Source organism: Anomaloglossus baeobatrachus, chromosome 12 (genome assembly GCF_048569485.1).
Source record: "Anomaloglossus baeobatrachus isolate aAnoBae1 chromosome 12, aAnoBae1.hap1, whole genome shotgun sequence".
Classification (NCBI taxonomy): domain Eukaryota; kingdom Metazoa; phylum Chordata; class Amphibia; order Anura; family Aromobatidae; genus Anomaloglossus; species Anomaloglossus baeobatrachus.
The window spans coordinates 59,117,320-59,135,285 of NC_134364.1; the positions used below are offsets into that span (position 1 = coordinate 59,117,320).

The following is a 17,966-nucleotide window of genomic DNA, read 5'->3' on the forward strand; positions in this document are numbered from 1 at the left end:
TGTCAGATTTGACTTTGGAAAATTGATAATCCACCCGAAACTCTGGAGAGTTTCTAGAGTAGCGTTGAGGCTGTGTTGGCATGCCTCTTGAGAGGGTGCCTTGACCAGCAGATCGTCCAAGTAAGGAATCACTGAGTGACCCCGAGAGTGGAGTACCGCTACTACTGAAGCCATGACCTTGGTGAAAACCCGTGGGGCTGTCGCCAGGCCGAACGGCAGTGCCACGAACTGAAGGTGTTCGTGTCCTATGGCGAAGCGCAGGAAGCGCTGATGCTCTGCAGCAATCGGTACGTGGAGATAAGCATCTTTGATATCGATCGATGCGAGGAAATCTCCTTGGGACATTGAGGCGATGACGGAGCGGAGGGATTCCATCCGGAACCGCCTGGTCTTTACGTGTTTGTTGAGCAGTTTCAGGTCCAGGACAGGACGGAAAGACCCGTCTTTCTTTGGAACCACAAACAGGTTGGAGTAAAAACCGTGACCCTGTTGCTGAAGAGGCACAGGGACCACCACTCCTTCCGCCTTTAGAGTGCCTACCGCCTGCAGAAGAGCATCGGCTCACTTGGGAGGCGGAGATGTTTTGAAGAATCGAGTCGGAGGACGAGAGCTGAACTCTATCCTGTAACCGTGAGACAGAATGTCTCTCACCCAACGGTCTTGTACCTGTGGCAGCCAGATGTCGCAAAAGCGGGAGAGCCTGCCACCGACCGAGGATGCGGTGTGAAGTGGCCGTAAGTCATGAGGAAGCCGCCTTGGTAGCGGCACCTCCGGCGGTCTTTTTAGGACGTGAGTTAGACCGCCATGAGTCGGAGTTCCTCTGATTTTTCTGAGGCCTTTTGGACGAGGAGAATTGGGACTTGCCCGGACCCCGAAAGGACCGAAATCTCGACTGTCCCTTCCTCTGCCGGGGTAAGTTTGGTCTGGCCTGGGGTAAGGATGTTTCCTTTCCCTTGGATTGCTTGATGATTTCATCCAATCTCTCACCAAACAAACGGTCGCCAGAAAATGGCAAACTGGTTAAGCACTTTTTGGAAGCGGAATCCGCCTTCCATTCTCGTAGCCACAAGGCCCTGCGTATTGCGACCGAATTGTCGGCTGCAACCGCTGTACGGCTTGCAGAGTCCAAGACAGCATTAATAGCGTAGGAAGCAAATGCCGACGTTTGAGCTGTTATGGAAGCCACTTGCGGCGCAGACGTACGTGTGAGTGCGTCAATTTGCGCTTGACCCGCTGAGATAGCTTGTAGTGCCCATACGGCTGCGAATGCTGGAGCAAAAGACGCGCCGATAGCTTCATAGATGGATTTCAACCAGAGCTCCATCTGTCTATCCGTGGCATCCTTGAGTGAAGCCCCATCTTCAACTGCAACTATGGATCTAGCTGCCAGTCTGGAGATTGGAGGATCCACCTTGGGACACTGAGTCCAGCCCTTGACCACGTCAGGGGGGAAAGGATAACGGGTATCCTTAAGGCGCTTAGAAAAACGTTTGTCTGGACAAGCTCGGTGCTTCTGGACTGCGTCTCTGAAGTCAGAGTGGTCTAGAAACATACTGGTTGTACGCTTGGGGAACCTGAAACGGAATTTCTCCTGCTGAGAAGCTGACTCCTCTACAGGAGGAGCTGAGGGAGAAATCTCCAACATTTGATTTATGGACGCGATAAGATCATTCACTATAGTGTCCCCATCAGGAGTATCAAGGTTGAGAGCAGCCTCAGGATCAGAATCCTGATCAGCTATCTCCTCTTCCCCATACAGAGAGTCCTCCTGCTGAGACCCTGAACAATGTGATGATGTTGAGGGATTTTCCCAGCGAGCACGCTTAGGCGGTCTGGGACTGCGGTCCGTGTCAGAGACCTCACCCTGGGATCTATGAGACACCCCGGGAGGACATGGTTGAACAAACTGAGAGGAACCAGTGGGCAATGATTCTGCAGTGCCCATGGTCTGACATACTGGTCTGGGCTGCAAAGCTTCTAGTATCTTAGCCATAGTCTCAGAAAGCTTTTCAGTAAAAGCTGTAAACTCCGTTCCTGTCACCTGGACAGTGTTAACAGGTGGTTCCACCTGGGCCACGCTTAGCAGAGGCTCCGGCTGAGTGAGTGCCACAGGGGCTGAGCAGTGCACACAATGAGGGTCTGTGGAACCTGCCGGTAGTGAAGCCGTACATGCAGCGCAGGCAGCATAGTAAGCCTGTGTTTTGGCACCCCTGCTTCTTGTGGGCGCCATGCTGTTTTCTCTCCTAAGCAACCTAGGAGGGTATATAGCCAAAGAGCAACCGTGCACCATACAGTGTAAAGTAAAGCATATAAACTGTAATTACACTGCTGCACAAGTGGGGCCAGCACAAAAGTGCTGCTTACCGGCCGCTCAAAGCGGTTGTGTGGCCACCAGAATCCCTGCCTGGGTCCCCCAGAGTTTATCGCTCTTCTGCAGCGTCAGGGGAGCTGACAGGAATGGCTGCCGGCGTCCTGAGGAGAGGAGGAAGCCGTGGGCGTGACCCAGAAAAGTGCGGGAACTGGTGCCGTACTGTGTACAGTGAGGGGGGAGGAGTATGCAAAGCATGCTCCAGCCCTCAGTGCTGCCGTCCTGCACAGCGTCCCGCCCCTCACCTGACTGGCAGGGCTGGGGGCGGGAAGAAAAGGAAACTAGGCCGCAAAAAGCCGGGGACTCTAGTAATAAGCGCGGCCGCCTTATAAGCGCGGCTGGCGCGGAAGTCCCCGGCGCACTAACAGTCCCAGCCGCGCCGCAGTGTTAATAATGGCAGCGGCGGTCAGCGCGGCAGTCCCAATAAACGAACACACTCAGCGACGCTGTAGTGTGTAATGGCACCAACGCAGTCAGCGCCGCGGTCCCCGGTGCACTAGCACACCCAGCAATGCTGGAGTGTTGCTGTGCGCGGTCCCCACGGGGACACAGAGTACCTTACAGTAGCAGGGCCATGTCCCTGAACGATACCCGGCTCCTATCCAGCAGAGTCCACAGGAGCTGTGGATGGAGCACAGTCTCAGTGCCTGGAGACTGATAGGATCCCACTTCACCCAGAGCCCTAAGGGGGATGGGGAAGGAAAACAGCATGTGGGCTCCAGCCTCCGTACCCGCAATGGATACCTCAACCTTAACAACACCGCCGACAAAAGTGGGGTGAGAAGGGAGCATGCTGGGGGCCCTGTTATGGGCCCTCTTTTCTTCCATCCGACATAGTCAGCAGCTGCTGCTGACTAAGCTGTGGAGCTGTGCGTGCATGTCTGCCTCCTTCGCACAAAGCAAAAAACTGAGCAGCCCGTGGGAGCACGGGGGGTGTATAGGCAGAAGGGGAGGGGCTTTACACTTTTAGTGTAATACTTTGTGCGGCCTCCGGAGGCATAGCCTATACACCCAATTGTCTGGGTCTCCCAATTAGGAGCGACAAAGAAAAGATGGATTAGGCATGTTGGATTTCAATATGCTTGATCCTTTGTTCCGATGGAAGAGCTCTGCTCTCCTCTCCCCATAGAGATAAACTGAGTTGAACATGCAAGTGAATGGGCAGATTTAGACCATCGCTTCCCCAAAACTGGAGAGAAGCAGTAGAATTGTGAAATCTTAATGGAATAAAGATGTTAGCTCTCAATATGGCTCTCCAATTTGGAATAATGACAGCGACTATATTTTAGTATCTATGGAATATTACAGCGACTACATTTTAGCATCTAAGGAAAAACTACCCTGAACAGATTTTTTTCATATCCTAATTTTCTAATCTAAGAATGAAAGAAAATAAGATAAATCCTCATGTCACGGTTTCGCCTCCCCGTTCAATATGGCTGGGGGGCGGAGCCTTCTCCCGGGCCTCACTTCCGGAGCTTGGATGTTTTAAATACTGTCATCTCCGGTGAACCAGCGCCGGCTATAAACTTAGCGCTATTTGCCTGTGATTGCTGGTCTCTTTAAGTGTGATCCTGATCTGTCCCCTCTCTGTGCCCTCGGTCTCTCTCTGTGTTCAGTCCCCTAGTCATTCTGCCATTCCTCTGTCCCACCTCCTTCCTTCCCACAATAGCCCCGGTTGTTCCCCTCTCTCCTACCTTCCCACTCTGTTGCTTCCTCTGGTACTGACCTCGGCCTGACCTCAACCCCCCCTCTGCTCATTCCTCCGGTCTTCCTTCTCCCCGTACTGTGTATGACCCGGCCTGCCCAACCATCCCCCGCTTCTGCTTTTCAGCTGATGCTGCGAGGCACTGCACCAGCACACACACAGAGTTCCTTCCTTGCTTATTCAGCTCTGTGTAGTGTATTTCCCTGCAGGACTCCAGCTCCCCCTAGTGGCAGCCTGACACCTCATTGTTACCTGGTCTATCATTTTCCGAGCTTCTTCAACCTCCTTATCTTGATTCTCTGTTTCAATAGTATATGTCCCAGCATCGCTCAGGCTATCCTCTTCTTCAGCTTTCTTTATCCTCATTGGTCTACATTCAGGAGGTGGTGTTACGCATCGAGGAGCCGAAGGTCCCATTATGGAGGATTGTACTTGTTGGCTGGCTGATGGTGTGATTACTGATGATAGTAGCAACGTCATAGGTTTTTCTACCGGGTCTTTTGAAACCTCCGCTTGCTCTCGGAGATACTCAGCCACAAACTCTTGAGCAAGTTTGGATTTCTTTCCAATGCTACCAAAGCTCTTCACTGGAGGCTTTGCCGTTACAGGGCCTGCAGTGCTTATTCGATCCTCAGTCTTTTCTCGCCTGAAAGAATTGGATCTCTGCGGAAAAGAAGAATTTACCAGTGGTTTTGGAACTGGAGGGGCTGTGGTTGTCCCATTAGTGGTTAGTTTCTCAGCAGCTAAAACTACTTTCCTTTTGTCATTTTTGCCTTTGTTGGCAGGGTCAGCTTCATTTTGTGAAGAGTTTGCACTGTGTGTGAACGATTGAGACCTCTTTTTCCGAGGAGCATCATCATCGAAGAATTCTATAACGAATGCTTGCTGATTGTGCAGCAGTTCTTCGGGCTCCCTCTTTATCTGCCTTTGAAGTTTGATCTGGTCAGACTGTACATTCTCCTTCTCAGGAACAGGTCCTGATGGATCTTCTGAATCACTCTGAGTACCATCTTCATGTCGGTTGCCTGAAAGAATTGGAGAGAATACAACATAAAATCAATAGATTTAAATGGATTGTTTCATCCAAGAAGGTTAAGAAAGGTGATCTGAATCTTTGTCCTTAGGGGAGGACTAGCTTTAGTCTGTGGACACAAACTAAATAAAAATACATTCGGAAAGTTTCCTGCCCAAATGCCCTACAGTCAAACCATTCCAGTTATACAACTTGCCTTTGAGAATCTTATTGTGAATGGGAAGATCACTTTTCGTACTGTAAACATCTTCCCCAGGAGATGGCCTTCTTATTAAACTTGGATCGTTTTGAACCAACCAGTCAGCTACTTTATTTTCAACAGATATCATTTCATTTGGGCCGGGTTCCTTCCCTCCAGTCCTCCTCTGCCTCATAGAGAACTTAGTGACGTGGTCTTTAATCTTTATCCTACCAGGTCGACAGTCATCAAACTCAATGGTGAAAGAAGCATGGCTCTGCATCACGGGGGGTGTAACAGTATCTGTGTCTTTAGTAGGGATTTCATGGACTTGGGTCTCCGGAGATTTGGCCGGTTGCTGAAAGTCTTTTGTAGGAATTTCGAAGTAGCTGGGTTCTCTGCGGAATGAGTAGAGGGATTGGTCTGAAGGATCTCTGTAGCCTAAGCTGTCATTCATTTCTTCATCGAGTTGAGATAATTCTTTTGGTCGATCTGAAACATAGCAAAAAAGTAACAGTATGTAAATATAAAGCACCTCCAACACCATTTCACCACATAGCATGGAACATTTTTCTGCTACAAGATAGAAGTCAAAGCGCATCATATGACTATGGTTGGCTTAAAAAAATAGTCTCATCATTGCTCTTAAAGGGGCACACCATTTCCATGGAGTTTTTTTTAATAAGCAAATTCCAATTTGGCGGGGAAGGGGGGGAGGGGGGGGGTGACAAGCAATTTTAAACATTTATGATGTTGAGAAAACCTCTTTAAAGGGAACCAGGAATGGAGCCTGTATAGCTTCTCTGGTGGCCATAAAGGAAATGTATCTAGAGAATACCTCCAGTCTTCCAGACTTCAAAATGAAATAAGAGGCATATGGGGGTATAGTATAAGGCATCTAAAATATGAAATATTTTCATTAACTACGCAAAACATACATAGAATGTTGGTTTCCCCCAATTGGAGGCCAGGATTGCTAAAGATCACACAGGGATGTAACGTGAAGTTTTTGAGCCCAATGCAAATTCTGCAACAAGGCCCCACTAATGATGAGTGAGTGTCGAAATACTCAGATTCGCGATACTCGTAACGCGTACTGTCCAATACTCGCGTATGCATTTGGAACAGCGTGTGTAATGCAAGTCAATGGGGAATACTCACAATGTAACCAGTATCCCGCATGCTGCACTATTCGTGCAAGTCGCGAATAGTAAGGCATTCGGTATTCCCCATTGACTTGCATTGCACACACTATTCTGAATGCATACGTGAGTATTAGACAGTGCTCATTACGAGTATCGCGAATCTGAGTATTTTGAAACGCGCCCATCATTGGGCCCCACGTCTATCATGTGGAAGGTATAATTTTTGTTCTCTCATCCAGCAGAGGTCTTTTGGTACCGTCCCTCAAGCACCAGGTATCAGCATGAGTCTGCAACCTCTGACAGCTTCTGGAGGATGTTTCAGAAAGGAGAAGACATGTTGAGATATTGAAATTCAACATGTCCAAACCTTCTTTCCCCCAGACTTGTTCAGTCTGCAAAGTCAGGAAACCTCCATACACATTCGACAGTCAGCTGACCACCTAAGGAGCTGCATTACAGGGCATCCCCACCCCAAATTTTGCCATCTATTCAGTAGGAACAAACAGCAGTAATCCTCCTAACCAATAAAATAAAGGAAGCCTCGCGTTACTGGCAGACAACAAAGCTTTGGTTTATAGGATTTCATTACTAGTCACCACCAGTTAATGGGAAAAAGATAAACTTTGGCTTTACAAAAGCAAATTTCACAGATCAAAGAACAACATGTTAAAAAGTGTAAAGCTGGGTTCACACATAGCGACAGCGACGTCGCTGTTACGTCACCATTTTCTGTGACGCAACAGCGACCTTGTAAGTCGCTGATATGATCGCTGCTTAGCTGTCAAACACAGCAGACGCAGCAGCGATCATAACGACATGCGTCGCTGTGCTTCATGTGCAGAGAGCAGGGAGCCACGCACACTGCTTAGCGCTGGCTCCTTGCTCTCCTAGCTACAGTACACATCGGGTTAATTACCCGATGTGTACTGCAGCTACATGTGCAGAGAGCAGGGAGCCGCGCACACTGCTTAGCGCTGGCGCCTTGCTCTCCTAGCTACAGTACACATCGGGTTAATTCCCCGATGTGTACTGCAGCTACATGTGCAGAGAGCAGGGAGCCGCGCACACTGCTTAGCGCTGGCTCCCTGCTCTCCTAGCTACAGTACACATGGGGTTAATTACTCGATGTGTACTGCAGCTACATGTGCAGAGAGCAGGAGCCGGCACTGGCAGCGAGAGCGGCGGACGCTGGTAACAAAGGTAAATATCGGGTAACCAGGGAAAGGTCTTCCCTTTGTTACCCGATGTTTATCATGGTTACAGCGTACCGCAGCTGCCAGACGCCAGCTCCTGCTCCCTGCTCGCTTAATTTCGTCGCTCTTTCGCTGTCACACACAGCGATGTGTGCGTCACAGCGGGAGAGCGACGACCAAAAAATGAAGCTGGACATTCAGCAACGACCGGCGACCTCACAGCAGGGGCCAGCTCGTTGCTGGATGTCACACACAGCGACAGTGACGGGACGTCGCTGCAACATCACAGAAAATGGTGACGTAGCAGCAACGTCGTTGTCGCTGTGTGTGACACCACCCTAAGGCTGTACATGAGAATATCGAACAAGATGAACCAGTGTTGTGAAAGTGAACCTGGGCATAAAATAGAACTATCGGTTAAATCCAACAACGATCCAGACGTTCCTAACAGGCATAATATGACAGCTGTGGGTGCCGCTGCTGCAGAACCTCTGCAAAAAGGAGAACGGTAGATAGAGATGAGTGAACCCAAGGTCCAGTGGTCATACCGAAAACACTTTTCCCAAAAAACAGTTCGGGTGCTTTGCGTGCGCAAATCACTTGCACAAGCATTGCTGTGCTCAGGTACGCTCGGTGCTCGGCCCAGTGCGAGCCGCTTGCAGTGTTTGATCGGCTCACAGTGGGGGTACCAACAAAATGATTGGATGTAGTGTGCAGCAAAAAATAAAAATGGAAAAACTCCGCCTACCCACCCCCGGAAGTGTTCTGTTTATGGCTGGTTGTTTATGACCCAAACTGCCCAATTAGTGACTACCATTGGGGTTCAGGTCAAGTTCAAATTCCAACCAGAAAGCACGGCTGCACCCGCCGAATCAAACTTCTACGGGTCTGCTCATCTGTAGTCTTGAAGCAACCACTTAGTTACTGTCATGCAGCCAATCCTTTCTTTTCTGGAAAGAGGATCTGCAGCAGATGAACCACGCAGAATACAGTGCAAAGCTCTTGTAGCTACAGATTTTATTTTATCATCATGTCAAATACACAGTTCTTCCTTTGGTGCAAAAAGATGTATTGCAGAAATTGGGTAATTGGTTATGATTCCCTAGGATAAAATAACTGACTTACAAAGGGTCATCCAAGACCTCTCATGTTCTCATTGAAAGGTACTGTTGACCTTGCATCGACAGCCAATTGCCACAATAACCCTTATAAAAATGATTTTGTTTTGTTTTTTCTGCAGAAACAACGCTACTCTGACCATAGGGCTGTATTTATCAATGAGCCTTGCATAGCGCTGAGCTGCAATACCAGGCACTGCCTATGGACAGGAGAGGTGCCCCGTTGTGGCCAGGTGAAAAAAATCCTGCCATTTCTTCCTGGTTACATACAACAATTTTAAGGCCAATTTCACACATCCGTCTTGCTTTCCAAGTATGGACCATAACGCACAGACTGGCTGAGGAACTCCGGAACGAAATTCGACCTCTTCCTATATTCCCATGAGGCTGTTGAGTTTGTTCCAAGAAACCAGTCTGTGCATTTGGTGAACCAGGTCTAGCTCTGTGGCTTATCATCATCACACACCTATTTGTGGAGTCGGTGGATAAGTATCTCCTCTGTAGACCCCTGAGCTTTTGGCAACTGATTGTTGCAATTACCACACATTGCATTGATTGACAAATGTAATTGATCTGCAGTAGGAATTGTCTATTGGAAATCCCCTTCAATATAATCAGTCTGATGAATGAGTTTTCTGCTACAGAAGGTCTGAGGGTGTGGAAAGCACCCAGCACTGTATCTCTTGGCAAAGACTCAATACATAAAAATACAAAACCTATAATAACTCAAGATAAAAAGCTATGCGATCATTTACAAAGCAGGGATTAAGGAAACCGGTCAAGTCAGAAAGAAAAAAATAGAAGGGTTAAGAGTCCAACACAATGTTAACACTGCCATCCATCAATCCTATGCCATGTGAGAGGGTCCGGTTTTGAAGCGTGGCCTGTGCTCTTTGACTAGATACCCTACTCAAGGATGGTGCGAAGACAAGGTCAATTGGAGCAGGGCTTTACTAAGATTTAAATAGTGTAGCTATTACAGTATATCAATGAGGGTACAGACTTGATGGTTGCACACGGTATTGAGGCACAGAGCTTGGCGGTTAGCCAGCAGTAACAGACATATTCTCGTAATACAGTTCAGAATACAACTCAGAGTTGGTGGTGGAATAACTTAGTAGGCTTTCTCATTACCGTATCTTATTAGCCAAGTCATCTTGGCTGATCCTTGCCCATGACACAGGTGATAAGCTGAAATGTACTGCCTTCAGCAGAACCAACACAAGCAACAGTAAGAGCAGGTCCACAGTTTAAGTTGTACCACCTTGTTGGATTTCAAGCCCAATTCCAACACCGACTCCTCCTCACTGCTCGAATCCAGGAAAGATGTTCAAATGACCAACTACGAGAGGAGCAAATCCGCATATACCCATACATTTTGCACCTTGTTAGAATGGAGCCTGTATGGCACAATGCGCTGTATCTGAACATATGACCTCTGTCCGGCCAGCCCTTCCTAGCTGGCTCCTTAAAGGCCCAGCATATCAAAACCAGAAACAGCACATAAAGTAGAACATAGTAAAGCCCACCAGTAACACCATGAGTGGTCTACAGTACAATTCAAGGATACATTTTGTTGCAAAGGGGTCCTCATTAAACGTACCTCCTTTACAAACACAACTGTTGAGACAAGCGGCACCCAGGATCATAGTCCGGGAAATATCAATTGACAGGGTAATCTCGATGAGGGCTACTCTTAGCTTTTTCATAAACATGGATATGAGGTGCATATTATGAACCAGTGGCACAGAATGTGTGTGGTGTAAAGTTTCAGGGACAGTTGCACTGGGTGCAAAATTTTTAAAGGGAACAAAATAAAAAAAAATTGGCAGTGGCACCGCTAACGATATAAACTTCTGGCTAGGTGCCTTGACTCTCCAGCTGGAAGTCATCACTTCAATATAACGCTGATATCGTTGGATCGTGTGGTGGAGCTTAGTGCTAAAGACTCAGTTTCCCACCACTCTCCACACTGGAGGTCTACAAGATGTCAGCAGTGTTTTTTTATTGAGAAGAACTTGTAGGACCAGCACAAGCACAGACGTTTCAGTCAAAGACCTTCATTAGTGTGCGTGCAGGGGGTCCTCAGAAGGTATAGCAACTTGCGTAGTCAGGTATGACGCGGTGTCCACCGCTGTCTATGCAGCATTGCCACATAGACAGAGGTGGACACCGCGTCATACCTGACTACGCAAGTTGCTATACCTTCTGAGGAACCCTGCACGCACACTAATGAAGGTCTTTGACCGAAATGTCTGTGCTTGTGCTGGTCCTACAAGTTCTTCTCAATAAAAGACCACTATTCACATTTATCTTGAGTACCAAGTTTCTACATCTACTTGAGACGGTTTTTGACCCTACTTGAGCACCAACCAACCAAGTGCCGTGTGTATCAACTTACAAGATGTCAGCATACTAGACAGGTAGCACAGTGACATTACTGTGTTGTGTATCCTGTGCCAGCTCCCTCTATGGGTAGAGAATTTGGTCACTCGGATTCAAATAGCATAAACTTTAATGTTTTGCGAGGGGTGGGGGCAAAAACTATGACATTACCTTTAGAGAGGACAATCAGGGAAAATCATTACTATTTATTTGGGCACTAAAGAGGCCACAATATTTTCTATTGGAAGCATTCCGGTGATATTATTTATTGTACTCAATGAGCATTATTATTGGGTTAGGGAGCACAATACTTGCTTTGCCTCAGGCGTTATCAACCCCCCGTTATGCTACTGTTCGGAAAGGTTTGCTTACCTGGATAATGATCTTCTGGCCTCCGACCTTCATGTTGCTCATGCATGTTATTAGCATCATCATCTCCCCACCAAGATGGCTGACCATAAAGAGGTGTGCGATAGATAGAAGGTTCTAAGGAAAGAAAGCATCAGGTTATGTAATATGGTTGGAATATTCTGAATGTCTACCACCTGCATACACACACGTATAAAGCCTCAAATAGACACATCTAATAATCTAGACCACTATATAGGAGGTAGGAGTTGACTAGAGCGCGCCTCCAAAACATTTTGGTGAGATCTCAGAAGCTCTACAGTCCATATTCTCTAATAGCTACCTACCTTTCCATAATGGAAAAATTAAAGGACTTTTTAATATGCAGTCATGGCCAAAAGTGGCGGCACCCTTGAAATTGTTCCATAAAATTAAGTACAGTATTGTTATACGTTTATTTCCTTTGTGAAACAACACAAAACAAAAACATAGAAAAAAAAAAGGCAAATTGGACATAATTTCACACAAAACCACAAACATGGGCAGGACAAAAGTGTTGGCACCTTACCCAAACTGTGGGTAAACAACTTTGTTTAAAGGATGTGATACTCATTAAAACTCACCTGTGTCAAGTAACAGGTGTGGGCAACATAAAAATGTTCAGGTAAAAAAGGGAAAAAGTTGACTTAATCATTTGTATTGTGTGCCACACTAAGCATGGAGAACAGAAGGAGGAGAAGAGAACGGTCTAAGGACTTGAACCAAAATTGCTAAAAATATTAACAGTCTCAAGGTTACAAGTCAATGTCCAAAGATCTTGATGTTCCTTTGTCCACGGTGCACAACATAATCCAAGAGGTTTACAACCCATGGCACTGTAGTTAATTTTTCTGGACGTGTATGGCAGAAGAAAAATTGAAGAAATGTTACATTGCAGGATAGTCCGGATGGTGGATAAGCCACAATCATGTTCCAAAGAAATTCAAGCTATCCTGCAAGCTCAAGGGGCATCAATGTCAGCACGAACTATCTGTCCACATCTGAATGAAATGACACACTATGAAGAAGACCCAGAAGAACCTCACTGTTCACACAAGGACATAAAAAGCTAGACTGCAGTTTGCCAAAATGTACATGAGTAACCAAAATCATTCTGTGGACAGATGAGACAAGATGGAGCTTTTTGGTAAAGTACATCATTCTACTGTATACCGAAAACAGAACGAGGCGTACACAGAAAAGAGTACAGCACCTACAGTTACACATGATAGAAGTTGAAATATGTTTTGGAGCTCCTTTGCTGCCTCTGAGTGCATTGACTGTGTTCAAGGGATCATGAAATCTGAAGATTACAAAGGATTTTAGGTGGCAATGTAGTGCCCAGTGTCAGAAAGCTGGGCTTGCGTCCTAGGTCATGGGTCTTCTAGCAGGGCAATGACCCCAAACAAACTTCAATTAGCCCCAGACATGGATGGAAACAAAGCGCTGTAGAGTTCTGAAGTGGCATCAATAAGTGCGGATCTAAATCCCATTGACACCTGTGCAGAAAGCTCCCCTTTGGGAGAAGATGCCTTCAAATACGAGAGACCTTGATCAGTTGCAAAAGAAGGAGTAAAACATTCCAATTGAGAGGAGTATGAAGCTTGTGGACGGTTATAGGAAGCGATTGCAGTTATTTACTCCAAAGAGTGTGCAGCTAAATATTGGGTTGAGGGTGCCAACAATTTTGTCTGGCCCATTTTCGGAGTTTTGTGTGAATTTGGGTCCAATTTGCCTTTTTTTACTTTGACTTTTTTGTGTTGCTCCAATACACACAAAGTAAGGAAAGAAATGTATAACACAACGTGTGTAATTGCCATAATTTTCTGGGAGAAATATTTCATCATCTGGAACAATTTCAAAAGTGACAAAACTTTTGGCCAGGATTGTATACGTATCTCCATCTGTGGCCACAGCTCAAAAAACTAACAAGACAATTCATTGCATAGCTGCCAATTGTCCAAAATGTGTAGGACTACCTAGAATTTGCAGAAACAATCCTGGCAAATTTAGGCATATTCCTTTCCAAAAAAAGGGGGATGTATTCATGTAATACCCATCCTAAAATGGGTGTTCTAGCTCAGGTTGAACTACACTGGTGGAGTCACGAAACGCCCCGCTTGGATCAACCAAGATGCTGGAAAGAGGGCCATTATTCCCATACTGAATAATGCTCCATATTGTAATGCCCCTGCCAGAATATGCCAAAATATACCGTAACAATGCCGAAACTTCACAATTATAGTAACAATAAAACGGGTGAAGCCGTATATTTGTAACATCACCATTCCTTCATTGTGCTCGTAAGATGCAGATAAGGCTCGTGACACATGGAGATCACACTGAGTATATATTATCTAGTATAATTCCTCTATTAGATACTTGTATCAAAATATCTTAGGAATGCAACGGATTCCCTGAAATATTAATTTACAGAACATAAACTTCTCTAAAAAAAAAAAAAAAACAGACGGAATCTACATTAACAGAGCAGTAGATGTGATCTCATTTTTTTTAAACAAGTTTTATAAGCTTAGAAAAACATGGCTGCCCCCTCCTCCCTCCCGCCCAAAAAAAAACAACAAAAACCTGACACAACTGATCATAGAAAGTGTGTGGTATTGCAGCTCACCTTTATTTTCTCCAAGCTAAACTGCAATGACAGTCAAAACATAACCCCCTTTAACCTACAGGCTGTTAAAATTCAGTGCACCGGCAACAATCATGGGGTCTGCAGCTTAAAGAGGACCTGTCAGCTGGTCACACGTGGCCATTTTTCACTCCGATTTTATCGCTTCTGCTCTCCTGTGTTTATTTTTTTCTAAATTCACTTAATGATTCTCGAGATATGGGATTATTTATTTAGTGCTAATTTTTATGGGGCTGTGCAAAGAGGCGTGGCTCACGAGATCCTCAGGGGCGGGTCTTCAGGCTGCACTGCATTATTAGTCTGTGTGCCTTGCTCACTTGGTAAAGCCCATTAAAATTAGCTGTAAATAAAAAAGGTCCATATCTCTGGAACCATATAACAATTTTAATTAAAAAAAAAAAATATGCAGGGGAATGGCAGGAATAAAATAAGAGCAAAACTGGCCACTTCTGAGCTGGTGACAGATCTTTATCTTAAAAGGTATGAAAGTTAGGGGTAGGAACAGTAAAGGTTTATAAAGTATTATGACTGCTCCAGTAATTAAGAATTGGTCCAAGGCCTTTCAGGATCAGAAAACATTCTATGATTTTGTAGAAGGCATCAATGAAGTCCGTACAGCCAGATTCCTGCTCTGCTGTTATTTACGGTCTTCATTTGGGCTCATACGGACAATTTCTAACATTTGGCGAGATCCTGAAACTTTGACCACGTACAACAGGATCCCTCCCTACAAGAAGAGTATGAATCTCTTCACCTAGAGAAGGTCTCTAAAAGGAAGCCCTTTCGGTCTGTATTTTTGGCATCTGCCCCATGTGAGTAAGGATGCAGACCACAGTCTTTTAAGGGGCTTTCCACTATTATGAAAACCCAATATGACTCTACTTGTTTCCCCCAGTTAAAATAAAAGATCTTGTACTCTCCTCCCATTACAGCACTGTTACAGCGCTGTCGGTAATCATGGTTCAGGGGTCACAATGTCACGTGAACTCCGCGACCAGTCACCACCGGCTTCTGTCTCCCCGCCTTCGGACTAAATAAACAAACAACAGGAAGTGGCAGTCGCGTCACTTCCAGTTGATTAACTCATTTGGTCCGAGGGCGGGTAGAGGGAAGCCGGCGGTGATTGTATGTGGGGCTTGCGTGATGTCGCAATGTTACATGAGCCACGACCGCAAATACCGACAGCGGTGGAACAGCGCCAGAACGGGAGGAGAGTACAGGGGGATTTTTTATTACAACTGGGGGAAACAAGTGGAATCATAGTAGTGGACAACCCCTTTAAATGATCACCAACTGGCATGTCATCTAATAGCTTGTTTACAAATGTTAAACCCAACAAACCAGCCTGGTTGATTATGGGACAATGGGTGTGTCGAGGAACGTTGGTTCCAAATTGTCGTAAACGCACCATTAATGTTGGTTGTGATGACATTATCCATGCAGATAACTATATGTAGTATATGATGGACGTTACGTGCTCCAAGTATCCAAAAGAATCAAACACTTAAGACCTAAGACGTACCACTCGATGCCGCTTTCTTGTCAGCCTTTTCCTGTTTTCCTGACGTTGAATCCACATGCGGTGGTTGCTCCTTCACTTGCTCTGGTCTTGATGAAATTGCCGTCTTTAAACTCATCTGAAGCTGGCTGGTGTATTTTTCGTGCTGGAGATAAAGATATAATATAGTGGAATGCCCTATTAATAATTGTGAAACTGCATTTTCTACCAGTATAATTTTGGCTTTTGGATACCAGAATATGGTTACAAACGGCTTGAGGATTTAAGCTGAATTCACGCTACGCGAGCGAGCGCTGTTAAAATTACATAGCGTGTAAACAGGACTTGCACTGCTAACAACCATGGCAGCTTATATGCATTGTATACTTCTACCGCCTGTCGGTAAATATTTACCGGTCATATTGTGCCACCGGTAGGTCCATGTAGACTGATCTGCGTCTTCCTGAACTTACTAATTGTATCCTTGGATTATAAAAGACATTTGGATATTGATTTTCAAAGTAAGTACACCAACCTTACCAGGACTAGGAGCTACCGGTATTTAATAACGGGTGTAGTTTGTATTGTGAAAGGACAAGGTCCCAGGAATCAGACTCCGACCGCTAAAAAAGTTGAGGATACAATTAGCATTTGCGTTCAGGAACATACAGACATGGTGGGATTTTGGGTGCTGCTCATCCGGACCACCAATGCTTAGTAAAGGGCTTTTTACATGATTGCGCAACCTAAAACTGAAGTTAAGCCACTACATGTAGTAACCGCAACGAATGACACTAACTATGCAGTATTATAAGTTGTTCCTTTTATAGGACACCCTATGACCACTTCACGTATGATGAAGAATATACGTATGTAGAAACTTTTATTATTAAGGTACTTTATGGTTATAGATGGTTGCACAATAAAGGGGCTGAATTGGATTAGATTAGGATTAGTGCCCCATCTGTCTGCAGGTTGTGAGTGGTACTGCACCTCAGCCCCATACGCTTCAATGGAACGGAACTTCCATACCAGACACAATCCATGGATGGGGCTGTTTTATCAAAAAAAGAAGCCACATTTTTCTAATCCTACACATCCTTTTACTAGAAAACAACTGTAATCATAGAAACTTGGATAAGAGTCATTTTCAAATCAGAAGTCAACACAAACGCTACTGGGATAGACCGGCCACCAGAAGATATGACTATGAAGGATGGATCCTCAAAAATGTTTCTTCTCTGATTCAGTCTGTAAGATCATGAGTAGAGATGAGTGAACCCGAGGTTTGGTGTTCATACCAAACACAGACTTGAACCGGTTTGGATTCTGAGTTCGGGTGCTTTCAGTAAGCAAACCGATCGCGCATGCATCGTTGTGCTCGTGTACGCTCCGTGCTCAGCCCAGTGAGAGTTGGTTGCAGTGTTTGAACGGCTCGAACTGGGGGTAACAGCAGCATGATCGCATGTAGTGTGCACCAAAAAAACCCTCGAACCTCTGAAGTGATCCGTTTATGGCTGGCTTCACGTGGGTGGACACCTGAACTGACAATCAGTGACTTCCATTAGGGTTCAGGTCAAGTTCAGGTCCCAAACAAATCTTAATTTTGAACTTCAATGGGTCCACTCCAATCATGAGTGAATATATTCTTTAGGAAAAATGTATTATTGGTTGTTAGTAGTGATGAGCGAGCACTACCATGTTTGGGTGCTCCGTAATCTTAATTAGTGATGAGTGGGCACTACCATGCTCGGGTGCTCTGTACTGGTAACTACGGTAGTGATGAGCGGGCACTACCATGCTCGGGTGCTCGGTACTCGTAACTAGTGATGAGCGGGCACTACCATGCTCGGGTGCTCGGTACTCGTAACTAGTGATGAGCGGGCACTACCATGCTCGGGTGCTCGGTACTCGTAACTAGTGATGAGCGGGCACTACCATGCTCGGGTGCTCGGTACTCGTAACTAGTGATGAGCGGGCACTACCATGCTCGGGTGCTCGGTACTCGTAACTAGTGATGAGCGGGCACTACCATGCTCGGGTGCTCGGTACTCGTAACTAGTGATGAGCGAGCACTACCGTGCTCGGTACTCATAATAAGCAGTTAGATACTCGGATGGGTGAGACTCGAGTACCCAAGTATAATAGAAATCAATGGCGAATTTGAGTATTTTTCTGGAAGATTTAGTGGAAAAATACTTGAGTTGCCATGGATTTCCATTATATTTTGATACTCTAGTTGCACTCATCAGAGCAGCCAGTTGCTCATTATGAGTACAGAGTACTGAGCATGGTAGTGCCTG

General features: G+C 45.8%; 1 protein-coding gene across 6 annotated transcripts in view; it reads right to left on the reverse strand.

Moving 5' to 3' along the window:
- Positions 1-17,966, reverse strand: part of CEP170B (centrosomal protein 170B) — a 130,932-nt gene that overhangs the window by 41,535 nt on the left and 71,431 nt on the right. For all 6 annotated transcript variants that reach the window (XM_075330175.1, XM_075330174.1, XM_075330172.1 and 3 more), the window contains exons 6-9: positions 15,688-15,829; positions 11,501-11,614; positions 5,306-5,779; positions 4,329-5,101 (exon numbers count right to left, since the gene is read on the reverse strand). In XM_075330175.1, the coding sequence (XP_075186290.1) occupies positions 4,329-5,101; positions 5,306-5,779; positions 11,501-11,614; positions 15,688-15,829 (1,503 nt within the window). The remainder of the gene's footprint in view (positions 1-4,328; positions 5,102-5,305; positions 5,780-11,500; positions 11,615-15,687; positions 15,830-17,966) is intronic.